The following is a 16,532-nucleotide window of genomic DNA, read 5'->3' on the forward strand; positions in this document are numbered from 1 at the left end:
TCTAAGCCCGCTGCTCCTTTCACCTTAAATTTACGAAGGACATCCTTTAAGTCCTGTGCTTCGGTTTTCCCATAAATGTTCTTAATTATCTGTGGCACCGTATAGTGCGCCACAATTCCCTGACGGGGTTTTGTGTTCCTCTGGCCCATTCTAACAGTCCTGCCTAGGTAGCGTGTGGGACACTTAGTGTACAATATAATGCGGCTACAACATATACAAGAATGAATAATTACTTTATATGCTAGCCCAATAGCAAACCAGCTAAGTTACACTAGTTCCTCGTTGCCTTCCTCCTAGGGTGCTAGAATTCTAGAAACCTCTCCGGAATGAGATTTCTGAAACCGAATTACTTTATATGCTAGCCCAATAATAAATAATTACTTTATATGCTAGCCCAATAACAAACCAGAATGCGGCTACAACATATACAAAAATGCGGCTACAACATATACAAGCATTCCTTTAAGTGGCCAGGTATCCGACTAGATCTCGGGACTTTGTTGAGACCTTATTCCCTCCCCGTATCTGGGAATCCCTCTCATACACTCTTATCCCTGCTTTATGGAGCAGACAGGGCTTATACTCTCAACCCGTCTATGGTTTATGAGTTAGATGTGAGGTTAAGCATAAGCGTCAGACCCCCAAGCTCACAAGCCCTCAGGTTCCCAATCGTGTGAGGTAAGGCGCATTCCGTTGCTTAGTTCGGCAATCCCCTTCTAACTCATACCATCCTTGACAAGGCTCATTCACTTTCTCAACAAGACAGACAAGACAGACAAGACAGACAAAACAAACAAATAATTCCAGCAATATAAACTAAAATATCCAGTAATTCTAGACTCACCACTACAGAGGCTGGTGTTTTAAAACCAGGAGAACCGTAACTGACAGAACGGATAGGCACAAATCAGGGGAGCACAGAATATAAGAAAAATAAAGCTTTTTCTTACCTGCGCAGGTTTTTTTTTTTGATCTGTGGTTCCCGGAATGCCTGTCTTTTTGTTCCGTCAGCGTAGCTCAACCACCTCTTGTAGTATCATCGGTGAGTCCCTCGTCCGGGCGCCAAAAATGTTAGGTTCAACTTTTAAACAAGTTGCTTAAGTTTATATTGCTTTGCCAAATTATTGCTTCTATAAGAATAATGACACGGAGTCAGGTATGTCTGTATCACAGTTCTGAGCAAAAAAAGGACTGCTCCCTTTACTTCTTTTATAGGCAGTTCCAAAAGCAGTAATCTTATCGGCATTACCAAATGAGGTTAAGGTACAAAGAGTTTCTCATCAGCGAACATGTAATGATTATTCAGCAGTTCCAAATTCCATCTAGATACAGATTGATAGAACAATTGATACGTACATAGGTAAGAAAGGAGCACAAACAATTTAAATAGAACAATTGATACGTACACAGCTAAGAAAGGAGCATAAACAATTTAAATAGAACAATTGATACGTACACAGGTAAGAAAAAAACAGAAACAATTAAAGTGGAACTCTAAGTCATTATTTCAACCCTATCAACATGACCTCTGATCAAGGAGAAGGAATAAGGTATTTAAAAGAATAATTTTACAAAAAGGCATACAGTATATACTACATGTTGTACTAGCAGAGGGGCTGGCAGTAGTTGTGTGCAGTAATGTGTGCACTGCTCGGAGAAGTGCTAAAAGGGAAGGGGCGGCTCACACACAGACTAGCTGACAGGCAGGGAGGAAGGGGGGAGGAGGACACAGGAGGCAGAGGAGAGCAGAGAACAGGGCTGCGGATGACGGAGGCACGTAAACTAGTCATGGTGTCAGGGCTCAGCAGCCATGATTAACCGTGGTCAGTTTACAGGGGGCAGGGCAGAAACTGTCAGGATCAACCAGGTATTTCAGGTGATACAGGGGGTCAAATTGCACAGCAATTTTTTTTTTGGGTTAACAAACGCTTTAAATTGTGTTTTTGGTTTGTGGTGCTCAGATGCAGTGAAGAGCCGCTTTAACCAGTTGCCGACCGCCGCACGACGATGTGCGTCGGTACAATGGCACGGGCAGGCAAAAGGACTTATATATAAGTCCTTGCCTTCCCGCGGGCAGGGGGATCGATCGGACCCCCCCCCCCGGTGCCCGAGGAGGTCGGCTTTGGTCTGGGAGCGTTCAGAGATGAGGGGGAGGCCATCCATTCGTGGCCCCCCCCCCCTCGCGATCGCTCCCAGCCAATGAGATCATTCCCCTGCCTCTGTATAGTACACAGAGGCAGAGGAAATGATGTCATCTCTCCTCGGCTCGGTATTTTCCGTTCCGGCGCCGAGGAGAGAAGACATCCGAGTGAGTGCACAAACACAGTAGAACATGCCAGGCATACTTTACACCCCCCTTTACCCCCCGATCACCCCCTAATTACCCCTCCCCCCCCCTGTCACACTGACACCAAGCAGTTTTTTTTTTCTGATTACTGCATGGTGTCAGTTTGTGACAGTTAGTGTGGTAGGGCAGTTAGTGTTAGCCCCCTTTAGGTCTAGGGTACCCCCCTAACCCCCCCTAATAAAGTTTTAACCCCTTGATCACCCCCCCCGTCGCCAGTGTCGCTAAGCGATCATTTTTCTGATCGCTGTATTAGTGTCACTGGTGACGCTAGTTAGGGAGGTAAATATTTAGGTTCGCCATCAGCGTTTTATAGCGTCAGGGACCCCCATATACTACCTAATAAATGTTTTAACCCCTTGATTGCCCCCTAGTTAACCCTTTCACCAGTGATCACCGTATAACTATTACAGATGACGCTGGTTAGTTCGTTTATTTTTTATAGTGTCAGGGCACCCGCCGTTTATTACCTAATAAAGGTTTAGCCCCCTGATCGCCCGGCGGTGATATGCGTCGCCCCAGGCAGCGTCAGGTTAGCGCCAGTACCGCTAACACCCACGCACGCAGCATATGCCTCCCTTAGTGGTATAGTATCTGAATGGATCAATATCTGATCCGATCAGATCTATACTAGTGTCCCCAGCAGTTTAGGGTTCCCAAAAGCGCAGTGTTAGCGGGATCAGCCCAGATACCTGCTAGCACCTGCGTTTTGCCCCTCCGCCTGGCCCAGCCCACTCAAGTGCAGTATCGATCGATCACTGTCACTTACAAAACACTAAACGCATAACTGCAGCGTTCGCAGAGTCAGGCCTGATCCCTGCGATCGCTAACAGTTTTTTTGGTAGCATTTTGGTGAACTGGCAAGCACCAGCCCCAAGCAGCGTCAGGTTAGCGCCAGTAGCGCTAACACCCACGCACGCACCGTACACCTCCCTTAGTGGTATAGTATCTGAACGGATCAATATCTGATCCGATCAGATCTATACTAGTGTCCCCAGCAGTTTAGGGTTCCCAAAAACTCAGTGTTAGCGGGATCAGCCCAGATACCTGCTAGCACCTGCGTTTTGCCCCTCCGCCCAGCCCAGCCCAGCCCACCCAAGTGCAGTATCGATCAATCACTGTCACTTACAAAACACTAAACACATAACTGCAGCGTTCGCAGAGTCAGCCCTGATCCCTGCGATCGCTAACAGTTTTTTTGGTAGCGTTTTGGTGAACTGGCAAGCACCAGCGGCCTAGTACACCCGGTCGTAGTCAAACCAGCACTGCAGTAACACTTGGTGATGTGGCGAGTCCCATAAGTGCAGTTCAAGCTGGTGAGGTGGCAAGCACAAGTAGTGTCCCGCTGCCACCAAGAAGAAGACAAACACAGGCCCGTCGTGCCCATAGTGCCCTTCCTGCTGCATTCGCCAATCCTAATTGGGAACCCACCACTTCTGCAGCACCCGTACTTCCCCCCCCCCATTCACATCCCCAACCAAATGCAGTTGGCTGCATGAGAGGCATTTTCTTTATGTCCTCCTGAGTACCCCTACCCAACGAACCCCCCCAAAAAAGATGTCGTGTCTGCAGCAAGCGCGGATATAGGCGTGACACCCGCTATTATTGTCCCTCCTGTCCTGACAATCCTGGTCTTTGCATTGGTGAATGTTTTGAACGCTACCATTCACTAGTTGAGTATTAGCGTAGGGTACAGCATTGCACAGACTAGGCATACTTTCACAGGGTCTCCCAAGATGCCATTGCATTTTGAGAGACCCGAACCTGGAACCGGTTACAGTTATAAAAGTTAGTTACAAAAAAAAGTGTAAAAATAAAATAAAATAATATAAAATAAAAAAAAATAGTTGTCATTTTATTGTTCTCTCTCTCTCTATTCTCTCTCTATTGTTCTGCTCTTTTTTACTGTATTCTATTTTGCAATGTTTTATTGTTATTATGTTTTATCATGTTTGCTTTTCAGGTATGCAATTTTTTATACTTTACTGTTTACTGTGCTTTATTGTTAACCATTTTTTTTGTCTTCAGGTAAGCCATTCACGACTTTGAGTGGTTATACCAGAACGATGCCTGCGGGTTTAGGTATCATCTTGGTATCATTCTTTTCAGCCAGCGGTCGGCTTTCATGTAAAAGCAATCCTAGCAGCTAATTAGCCTCTAGACTGCTTTTACAAGCAGTGGGAGGGAATGCTCCCCCCACCGTCTTCCGTGTTTTTCTCTGGCTCTCCTGTCTCAACAGGGAACCTGAGAATGCAGCCGGTGATTCAGCCAGCTGACCATAGAGCTGATCAGAGACCAGAGTGGCTCCGAACATCTCTATGGCCTAAGAAACCGGAAGCTACGAGCATTTTATGACTTAGATTTCGCCGGATGTAAACAGCGCCATTGGGAAATTGGGAAAGCATTTTATCACGCCGATCTTGGTGTGGTCAGATGCTTTGAGGGCAGAGGAGAGATCTAGGGGCTAATAGACCCCAATTTTTTCAAAAAAGAGTACCTGCCACTACCTATTGCTATTATAGGGGATATTTACATTCCCAGAGATAACAATAAAAATTATTAAAAAAAAAAAAATGAAAGGAACAGTTTAAAAATAAGATAAAAAAGCAAAAAAATAATAAAGAAAAAAAATAAATAAAGCACCCCTGTCCCCCCCCTGCTCTCGCGCTAAGGCGAACCAAGCGTCGGTCTGGCATCAAATGTAAACAGCAATTGCAACATGCATGTGAGATATCACCGCGAAGGTCAGACAGAGGGCAGTAATTTTAGCAGTAGACCTCCTCTGTAAATCTAAAGTGGTAACCTGTAAAGGCTTTTAAAGGCTTTTAAAAATGTATTTATTTTGTTGCCACTGTACGTTTGTGCGCAATTTTAAAGCATGTCATGTTTGGTATCCATGTACTCGGCCTAAGATCATCTTTTTTATTTCATCAAACATTTGGGCAATATAGTGTGTTTTAGTGCATTAAAATTTAAAAAAGTGTGTTTTTTCCCCAAAAAATGCGTTTGAAAAATCGCTGCGCAAATACTGTGTGAAAAAAAAAATGAAACACCACCATTTTAATCTGTAGGGCATTTGCTTTAAAAAAATATATAATGTTTGGGGGTTCAAAGTAATTTTCTTGCAAAAAAAAAGTAATTTTTTCATGTAAACAAAAAGTGTCAGAAAGGGCTTTGTCTTCAAGTGGTTAGAAGAGTGGGTGATGTGTGACATAAGCTTCTAAATGTTGTGCATAAAATGTCAGGACAGTTCAAACCCCCCCAAATGACCCCATTTTGGAAAGTAGACACCCCAAGCTATTTGCTGAGAGGCATGTCGAGTCCATGGAATATTTTATATTGTGACACAAGTTGCGGGAAAAAGACAAATAGTTGTCACTAAATGATATATTGCTCAAACATGCCATGGGAATATGTGAAATTACACCCCAAAATACATTCTGTTGCTTCTCCTGAGTACGGGGATACCACATGTGTGAGACTTTTTGGGAGCCTAGCCGCATACGGGACCCCGAAAACCAAGCACCGCGTTCAGGCTTTCTAAGGGCGTAAATTTTGATTTCACTCTTCACTGCCTATCACAGTTTCGGAGGCCATGAAATGCACAGATGGCACAACCCCCTCCCCCCCCCCCAAATGACCCCATTTTGGAAAGTAGACACCCCAAGCTATTTGCTGAGAGGTATAGTGAGTATTTTGCAGACCTCACTTTTTGTCACAAAGTTTTGAAAATTGAAAACAGAAAAAAAATTTTTTTTTTCTTGTCTTTCTTCATTTTCAAAAACAAATGAGAGCTGCAAAATACTCACCATGCCTCTCAGCAAATAGCTTGGGGTGTCTACTTTCCAAAATGGGTTAATTTGGGGGGCTTTTGTGCCATCTGGGCATTTTATGGCCTTCAAAACTGTGATAGGTAGTGAGGAGTAAAATAAAAAATGTACGCCCTTAGAAATCCTGAAGGCGGTCATTGGTTTTCGGGGCCCCGTACGCGGCTAGGCTCCCAAAAAGTCCCACACATGTGGTATCCCCATACTCAGGAGAAGCAGCTGAATATATTTTGGGGTGCAATTCCACATATGCCCATGACCTGTGTGAGCAATATATCATTTAGTGACAACTTTTTGTAATTTTTTTTTTTTTTGTCATTATTCAATCACTTGGGACAAAAAAAATTAATATTCAATGGCTCAACATGCCTCTCAGCAATTTCCTTGGGGTGTCTACTTTGCAAAATGGGGTCATTTGGGGGGTTTTGTACCGCCCTGCCATTTTAGCACCTCAAGAAATGACATAGGCAGTCATAAACTAAAAGCTGTGTAAATTCCAGAAAATGTACCCTAGTTTGTAGACGCTATAACTTTTGCGCAAACCAATAAATATACGCTTATTGACATTTTTTTTACCAAAGACATGTGGCCGAATACATTTTGGCCTAAATGTATGACTAAAATTGAGTTTATTGGATTTTTTTATAACACAAAGTAGAAAATATCATTTTTTTTTTTTAATTTTCGGTCTTTTTCCGTTTATAGCTTTAAAAAATAAAAACTGCAGAAGTGATCAAATACCATCAAAAGAAAGCTCTATTTGTGGGAAGAAAAGGACGCAAATTTTGTTTGGGTACAGCATTGCATGACCGCGCAATTAGAAGTTAAAGCGACGCAGTGCCAAATTGTAAAAAGTGCTCTGGTCAGGAAGGGGGTAAATCCTTCCGGGGCTGAAGTGGTTAAAGTCGCTTGTATTACAAGCTATAGTCTACTTTCTCATGTATGTGTAAACCTACAGATTTGCTTCCCTTTTCAGCCATATTTAAGTTTTACTTTTCTTTCTATAAGCTTTTTGAAAGCTCCAGCACCTTTCATTGTGTTTTTAGAGCTGGACCTTTCATTGTTTTCCCATCTTTTCACAATTCTTTAGCATTGCCTTCTCTTGAGGGTTTTAAAATTGCATTATGCTTAATCTTTGATCCTCACAATTCTATTTCTTAATTTTTAGTGCCTGTGGGAAAGATTTCTAGTTTCGTGCCTTTTTTATTCGATTTTAGTTCCAACTTTTTTCCAGTTGCACATATGCAAGACTGAATGAAAACACCCACCACCACCACAGCTCACTACAGGTGTAAACTGACAGCCTTCTGCACGCTAAAACTGAGTGTTTACTGTACAGGCAGCATAAAGAGCCTTTAAGGAAACTGTATGATGAAGTTATAAAACCTATGCAGACTTTAGTAATAAAAGATACCCCAGGAAAAGTTTTCTGGATGGGATATCTCATGTTCAGGTGTGTACCTAGTCACCAGTGGGTGCTAGCATAGTGATAACATCATAGCTGCAGAGTGCTTTCATTACTATCATCCACAAGGCAACCTAATCAGGAGCCTAGGGCCCGGTGAATGTCCAGGGGGCACAGCTAAAACCTTAATACTCCTACAGTAAACTGGTTAAAGCGGGGTTTCACTCAAATTTTTAACTTAATTTTACCCCCTTCAGTTAATTGCATAGATGTTCAAATGCCGCACAATTTTTTTTTTTATCGCTGTAATTACCTTTATATTGTAAAGCTGGATTAAGTGGGAGTTAAAAACAAGTGTTAGAGTATACAAGTCTTGCTGTCTGTTGGTGTGTGTTGCTGTCTGTTGGTGTGTGTTGCTGTCTGTTGGTGTGTGTTGCTGTCTGTTGGTGTGTGTTTGCTGTCTGTTGGTGTTTGCTGGGTTGCATTTTGGGGACTTTTCCTTTTAGTTTTTAATTTGCCTTTTGCTGTCACTTTTTAAATAGCTTTTTTTTTTTTTTTTTCTTGTTTCATCAGTCTATCAATTAAGGGGTGTGGTTAATAATTGCTCACAGGTGCCTATTTAACTTGTTGTAGGACTCAGTCTGAGCGTGCTCAGTTTGAAGCTGTGGAGCTTGGTGTAAGTGGAGCTGGATTAAGTGGGAGTTAAAAACAAGAGTTTAAAACAGGAGGTTATAACAGGGGTCATAGTACCTGTGTAGTGTGAGTATCTGAGTGTTGTCTGAGTAGTGTGTGTGGATCGTTAGTACTTGTGTATTGTGTACCTGTGTATTGTCTTGTCGTGTACCTGTGTATTGTCTTGAGTATTAGTGCCAGGAAGCTAGTTGTTAGGTAATTTGGACAGGGTAAAATCCCCAAATCCTCACCAAATTTAATAGGTACGATGCCCGGCGGGTGTGGAGAGGTGACTCTTTGTACATCTTGCCGCATGTATGCATTCCTTGATCATCCGATCGAGGGCGAATACTGCTGTGCAAAATGTAAGCACATTGTTTCCCTGGAAGCCCAGGTTCTGAATCTGGGGAAGCAACTGTCAGCACTGAGAAGTCCCTCCATACTAAAGGTGAGCCAGGAACGTACACGGCAGGTGCCGGCAGGGGCCAGCACAGAGGCGGGTGGAGACAAAGAGGTGCAGGCACTAGCAAAGAGTAGATGGGTGACAGTCAGGAGGGGTAGAGGGGGAAGTGCCAGGGAGGCCGATCCAGGACTGGAGCATCCCAATATGTACGCTCCATTGAGTGACATTGGTGTAACCAGTCAGGGACCAGCACTGCTGGAGATGAGGGACTCTCCTAGCTGCCAGGGGAAGAACTCCTCCAGTGAGAGTGGGGGGGCAGCAAAGGGAAAGGAAAGACAGATTCTGGTGGTAGGGGACTCAATTCTTAGAAGGACAGAGAGGGCAATCTGTAACCAAGACCTGAAGCGCCGAACAGTATGTTGTCTACCGGGCGCTCGGGTTCGGTACATCACGGATCTTGTGGACAGATTACTGGAAGGGGCTGGGGAAGACCCGGCTGTCATGGTGCACGTTGGCACCAATGACAAAGTCAGAGGCAGATGGAGTGTCCTAAAGAACGATTTTAGGGACTTAGGAGCTAAATTGAGGAAAAGGACCTCCAAGGTAGTGTTCTCAGGAATACTACCGGTACATCGAGCCACACCAGAGAGGCAGAGGGAGATTAGGGAAGTAAACAAGTGGCTGAAGAGCTGGTGTAGTAAAGAGGGGTTTGGGTTCCTGGAGGACTGGGCCGACTTCTCAGTCGGTAACCGGTACTATAGAAGGGACGGACTGCACCTAAATGAGGAGGGTGCAGATCTGCTGGGAATGAAGATGGCCAAAAAGTTAGAGGGGTTTTTAAACTAGGCGATGGGGGGGAGGGTCCAGAGACAGTGATAGCCAGCGCGGAAGATATTCCAGAGGGTAGTATTGGGGGCATTAGTGGTAGGTTAACCAAAGCACAAAAACACAAGGTGAGTATAGTAGCAAGTCCAAGTTGCAATCTTGAAACACCCAATACGAGGACAATATGCGACCGGTCTAAACTATGTGGCATGTTCACCAACGCCAGGAGCCTGGCGGACAAGATGGGTGAACTAGAGATACTGTTGTACAAGGAGGATTTGGATTTTGTGGGAATTTCAGAGACCTGGTTCAACAGCTCTCATGATTGGCTGGCAAACATTCAAGGGTATACCCTATACCGCAAGGACAGAGAGGGTAAATTAGGGGGAGGGGTATGCCTATATATCAAGAATAATGTACAAGTGAATGTGAGAGATGACATCACTGAGGGGGCTAGGGAGGAGGTGGAATCTTTATGGGTAGAGCTCCAAAGGGATGAAGCTAAGGGGAAAATAATACTGGGAGTATGCTATAGGCCCCCTAACCTGAGGGAGGAAGTGGAGACGGATCTCCTATCACAAATTGGATTAGCAGCAAGGATGGGAAGTGTTATCATAATGGGGGATTTTAATTATCCAGACATAGACTGGGCGGAGGGAACCGCGCATTCATTTAAGGCTCGCCAGTTCCTTAGTGTCTTGCAGGACATTACTAGATCTACTGATTACCAACAATACAGACCTGATAACAGATGTGGAAATACGGGGCAATTTAGGTAACAGCGATCACAGGTCAATTAGTTTCAGTATAAATCACACAAATAGGAGACATGAAGGGAACACAAAGACACTGAATTTCAAAAGAGCCAACTTCCCTAAACTACAAACCTTGCTAAAAGGCATAAATTGGGATAAAATATTAGGAACAAAGAATACGGAGGAGAGATGGGTTTGCTTTAAGAGCATATTAAATAAGGGCATTAGCCAATGTATACCATTGGGTAATAAATTTAAAAGAGCGAACAAACATCCTGGATGGCTTAACTCCAATGTAAAAATGCATATAAAGAAAAGGAGAAGGCCTTCAAAAAATACAAGGTTGAGGGATCATCCACAGCATTCAGAATTTATAAAGAATGCAATAAGAAATGTAAGGGTGCAATTAGGTTGGCTAAGATAGAACATGAAAGACACATAGCGGAGGAGAGCAAAAAAAATCCCAAGAAATTCTTTAAGTATGTAAACAGTAAAAAAGGGAGGACAGACCATATTGGCCCCATAAAGAATGAGGAAGGACATCTGGTTACAAAGGATGGGGAGATGGCAAAGGTATTGAATTTATTCTTCTCCTCAGTCTTCACGAGTGAATCGGGGGGCTTCAGTAACCAAAACTGCAGTGTTTATCCTCATGACACAACACAGGAAGCACCTACAGGTTAACAGAGGACGGAATTAAAATTAGACTTGAGAAACTTAACATTAATAAATCACCGGGACCAGATGGCTTGCATCCGAGGGTACTTAGGGAACTCAGTCAGGTGATTGCCAGACCGTTGTTCCTAATTTTTACAGACAGTCTATTGACTGGAATGGTACCAGCTGATTGGAGAAAAGCCAATGTAGCACCAATATTTAAAAAGGGCCCAAAAAACATCCCTGGGAATTACAGACCAGTTAGCCTAACATCAATAGTATGTAAACTCTTGGAGGGGATGATAAGGGACTATATACAAGATTTTAGTAATAAGAATGATATCATTAGCAGTAATCAGCATGGATTCATGAAGAATCGTTCTTGCCAAACCAATCTATTAACCTTCTATGAGGAGGTGAGTTGCCATCTAGATAAAGGAAGGCCCGTAGACGTGATGTATCTGGATTTTGCAAAAGCATTTGACACAGTTCCCCATAAACGTTTACTGTACAAAATAAGGTGCGTTGGCATGGACCATAGGGTGAGTACATGGATTGAAAACTGGCTACAAGGGCGTGTTCAGAGGGTGGTGATAAATGGGGAGTACTCAGAATGGTCAGGGGTGGGTAGTGGGGTTCCCCAGGGTTCTGTGCTGGGACCAATCCTATTTAATTTGTTCATAAACGACCTGGAGGATGGGATAAACAGTTCAATCTCTGTATTTGCAGACGATACTAAGCTAAGCAGGGCAATAACTTCTCCGCAGGATGTGGAAATCTTGCAAAAAGACCTGAACAAATTAATGGGGTGGGCGACTACATGGCAAATGAGGTTCAATGTAGAAAAATGTAAAATAATGCATTTGGGTGGCAAAAATATGAATGCAATCTATACACTGGGGGGAGAACCTCTGGGGGAATCTAGGATGGAAAAGGACCTGGGGGTCCTAGTGGATGATAGGCTCAGCAATGGCATGCAATGCCAAGCTGCTGCTAATAAAGCAAACAGAATATTGGCATGCATTAAAAGGGGGATCAACTGCAGAGATAAAACGATAATTCTCCCGCTCTACAAGACTCTGGTCCGCCCGCACCTGGAGTATGCTGTCCAGTTCTGGGCACCAGTCCTCAGGAGGGACGTACTGGAAATGGAGCGAGTACAAAGAAGGGCAACAAAGCTAATAAAGGGTCTGGAGGATCTTAGTTATGAGGAAAGGTTGCGAGCACTGAACTTATGCTCTCTGGAGAAGAGACGCTTGAGAGGGGATATGATTTCAATTTACAAATACTGTACTGGTGACCCCACAATAGGGATAAAACTTTTTCGCAGAAGAGAGTTTAATAAGACTCGTGGCCACTCATTACAATTAGAAGAAAAGAGGTTTAACCTTAAACTACGTAGAGGGTTCTTTACTGTAAGAGCGGCAAGGATGTGGAATTCCCTTCCACAGGCGGTGGTCTCAGCGGGGAGCATTGATAGCTTCAAGAAACTATTAGATAATCACCTGAATGACCGCAATATACAGGGATATGTAATGTAATACTGACACATAATCACACACATAGGTTGGACTTGATGGACTTGTGTCTTTTTTTCAACCTCACCTACTATGTAACTATGTAATTGTACTTTATTGTGGCACTCCCTGTCTCTCCTCCCATGGGGGTAGGTGTATTTATTGCCTTTCCCCGGCGCCGCACTGTCTCCTGGGAGCTTAGTGTCAGGCTTCCCAAGATTCAGTGCGGAAACAATGATCATGCGTGTGAACAAGCTGTGAATGAACAGCATTCACCGCATCCAGGAAATCAATGCTTGTGGGCTTCACATGCCCACAAGCAAGATGGAAACAGCCAGCATCACATTTTTTAAGTTATTCTTCAGTATGAAAACAGACCGAGGTGGAAATATTACACCCAAACTTTGAGTATTATTTTGGGGTTAGCAAAGTGTCTCAATGACCTAAAAAAAAAAAAAAAAAAAAAAAAAGATTGGTCGCCGGACTCCCGCTTTAATAGTGCAATTGGCCACCTGACTGTGTCCTCACAACAGAGGATGAACTTGTAGGCAGTTGGCATCTGATGGAGCCTTGCTAGTATGGACAATGCAGACAAGATTCCATTCTGCCGTAATCGCTCCCTGATTGGCACACATTGTGAAAACTGCATGCAAAAATGCATAAAAAATGAGGGTTTAAAAACGCAAAATGCACTGCAAAACATGCCTGAAAAAAGCATCAAGCGCAGCCGCATAGATGTGAACCTCGACTAAATACTGATGGAAAAAAACATGCAGATTTGACTTGCATAGCATATGTTTGGCTTGTTCACACCATGTGCAGAGACCTGTGTATTTCTAATGTAGGTCTCTGCAAGATCACAAAGAAAATAGTTTTCTATGTGCCCTGTTCACACCATAATACTGCTGATTTTTTTTTCTGTGCAAAAATATGCAGCATCATTTCTCTGCAAGGGCATACAGAAAACAATTGTTCTCTATATAACCTGTTCACACCACAGTGTTGATGTCATGTGAGTTGTTTGCACAGAAAATTGCAAACATCTTGTAGAGTCTTGAGCAGAAAAAAAATGCACGATACCAGTGTTGTGTTGTGTTGTGAACAGGGCACATAGAGAACAATTGTTTTTTTGTACCCTTTCAGAAACAGGTGCAACAAACTCAAGTCTGCTCATAGTGTGAACAAGGACTAAGCCTCCAAACTCACCTCCCTCTGCTTACTCATTGCTGCTGACCGCAGCCATGTCCACAGCAAAGATCTGTGCAAGAATAATTTCTGAAAACTGACTTGTGCTAGGTGAAAATAAGCTGTGATTAGCAACTGAGGCGCTAAAAGCTGCATTGTGGGAGGGCAGGGGCCCTCAGAAGGCATCATGCCCAGAAGTAATGGGTTGGTCAGGGGGGCTGTGGTGCTGAGCAGAGCAATAGACATGCACAGACATAGTGAGAGAAGACACCAGAAGGTGCCAAGTTTACTGCGGAAAAATGGGTTGAATAAGGACAGGTGTTTAGGTGACTGACCTTTTTTTTAGGTTCACGCAGGAATAAAGTATTACTGATTTGTAAAGTAACAAGAATAATGTCAGCAAACAAAATGGCTGCCTCCGGCTTGTATGTACTAGGTATGTTGTAAGGGAACAGTAGCTTAACTGACCTTCTTGCATCATTGCTGTTGGGATGTGTTGTAACATAGACATTACCTGTTCGTCATGACTAGCAGATAATAGCTTGGATCATATCCATCTGAAACTATGGTTTAACAAGATGATTTAAACCATGTTTGTCTCTTTGCAGGCGTTGTGGGACGACCAACCTGATCAAAGTGATCAGCTGAAGGCACGGAGGGAATGGAGAGACGCATGTCTGAGTCACCTGGCTAAGCTGAAGAAAGAAATGAAAAAATAAATAAAGTGTTTGCATCAGATTCAGTGTCATTCGGTGCACCTCATGCTAATCCCAGTTTGTTGGCATTGGCCTACAGTGCATTTGCCAGAGTTTTGCAGTGTACTGTGTTGGGAACTGTGCACTGAATATATGGGTAAAGATAGGAGTCTGCACTTTTCAGCTCCAGCATTTAATCATTATGAAAATAAAACATTTTTGATATGAAGAATTCATTATGAATTGTTTTTTTTTTTTTGCTTGTTGATTTAAAGCTGCTTTGAAAATACAAAGGCTGTGCAGCACTGTGCTGTCAATGCCATACACAACTAATCAAGGCTCAGGCTAAGTGGTAGCTTAGTACATAGGATTACACTGCTTTTTTTTTTTTTAACAGAAAAGTTTATTGCACAAATCAGCATTACAATATAATCCGCATTCGACAATCAAGTATTCCTTTGTTACATAGTCAGTTAGTATGTTCATACCAGATATTGGCATCTTATAGGTCAATATAGCCGTTTCTTAACAGTCCTTTACCAGTAAAAACCTGATGATGTTATTTTGCAGTTTCTACCTGTAGCAATAACTCTCGGTGGAGCTGATGGTTTGAAACGGGCTGTTACCGTCACCTTCGTTACCTTTTATTTCATCAGAACCAGGTCTAGGGTCCCGTTGAGTTTAACTCCGAACAATGTAGGCACCGGACACTTGAGTATCTTTTCCAATGCTTTAATAAACATGAATTAAAGGAAGTAGCAGGAAAGAGGTAGAAGGAAAGTTGCAGGGAAGCTCAAATACCTTTTCTTAGTGTTCTTAATGTAGCATTAGGGATTGAAAGCTTGTAGCTGAATATACTCTCTCTGTAGAGTTGAAATTTTGCCCGCTTGGATAGGTTTCTCTCACTAACCTAGCAGCCAGTATGCAGCACGAACAAAAGTCTCTGCCACAGACTTGATTGGAACAAAACCCGTACGATCCTCTGCCACAGGATGTAATGGTTTCCGATGAATAGTGAACACAGCACTAGAACCTTTAAGCCAACCCGACAGTACTATGCGGTAGGATTACTTTAGGATGCGTCCTCCAACTGAGTCACCAGGCCCTCTCCAGATCAGCACTCTGCGTGATCCTTCCATGATGGGTCCTCCCCTGGGATCTTCTCAGTTGTCCAGCTTCTTCACATAGGATAGACAGCCCAGGACCATTCCTCTGCCGCTGTGGTAGGCCCCAGACAGGCTGCTGGGCCCACCCACATGCTGCAGCGACGTGGACCTCCCGGTCGGAGGACCACGGGGTAGTACTCTTAGTGCATACCTGTCGGCCAGGAGGGCCAGCAGGTAGACGGAAAAAACCCCCGAAGCATGACGTCTGACCCATAAATATCCTCTCCCAGAATGCAACTCGGAGGACCACCTCCACCGAGTTATCTCCGGGACAGAGGAGCACTGATACGCTTCAACACGTTGCCTTTCCAACACCGACCCATGGTGACAACGACATCCACAGGTACAGTGTGAAACTACATGCACCTCAGCCAAGCTGAAACAGAGGCAAATCTAACTACATATAAACAGATAACCCACTAAATTTACCTATCGGCAGTAGATGGAAAATCTACCAGCTCTACATACCTATCGCTTATTAGGGCAGACAAACTCTCCCACCTCGAGTGGATGAGAACCCCTCACACAGAAGAAGTTTATTCCTCGCCAGAGATCTCTTCAGTGGCATAGTCGACTGTTGTCCAGCGTGGGGGGGCAGTAATGCCCCCAACCAGACAGGGGGAGAATTCCTCACTTGGTCCCCCTCCTCTCCGGCCCTTAGCCCCGCGCATCCACCCATGCCGACCATACCTTATCAAATTTAGCCGGGCATTGTCTGCTCTCATATGTGAGTTTGTAGAGGGAGGATTACACTGCTTTTAAAGTTATCAGTTCATGGGTGATTTGCAAGCCTATTCTAATCACTCATTGGGGAGAATTCACAACACCACAACCAATTCTGTTCTTGTGACATAACTAGGATAGGAAGACAGAGACCAGTATAATAATGTAACAGAGAATTTAAGCTTTCCCCATTTACGGAAAAAAGTCTGTGTCCCCACTGGGGAGATTTCCCAGCACTTCCTGTTCTGAAAAGAAAGTGAGGGAAATTCCTGATGAAGAGCACAAACCGCAATAAAAGCCTGACTGTTTCTGTCTCTCTCGCATTCTGTTTAAAACTTATAAAACTTTTGTTTTAGTT

The 16,532-nt window shown here is 43.7% G+C and overlaps 1 protein-coding gene across 3 annotated transcripts in view; it reads left to right on the plus strand.

Annotated features, from left to right (window-relative positions):
• The window catches only part of CRYL1 (crystallin lambda 1), a 223,710-nt gene extending 209,189 nt beyond the window's left edge, over positions 1-14,521 (plus strand). For all 3 annotated transcript variants that reach the window (XM_073613462.1, XM_073613463.1, XM_073613461.1), the window contains one exon: positions 14,199-14,521. In XM_073613462.1, coding sequence (XP_073469563.1) covers positions 14,199-14,309 — 111 coding nt within the window. In that variant the 3' untranslated portion in view covers positions 14,310-14,521. The remainder of the gene's footprint in view (positions 1-14,198) is intronic.
• Positions 14,522-16,532: the final 2,011 nt, after the last annotated feature.

This window comes from Aquarana catesbeiana, linkage group LG02 (genome assembly GCF_042186555.1).
Source record: "Aquarana catesbeiana isolate 2022-GZ linkage group LG02, ASM4218655v1, whole genome shotgun sequence".
Lineage (NCBI taxonomy): Eukaryota > Metazoa > Chordata > Amphibia > Anura > Ranidae > Aquarana > Aquarana catesbeiana.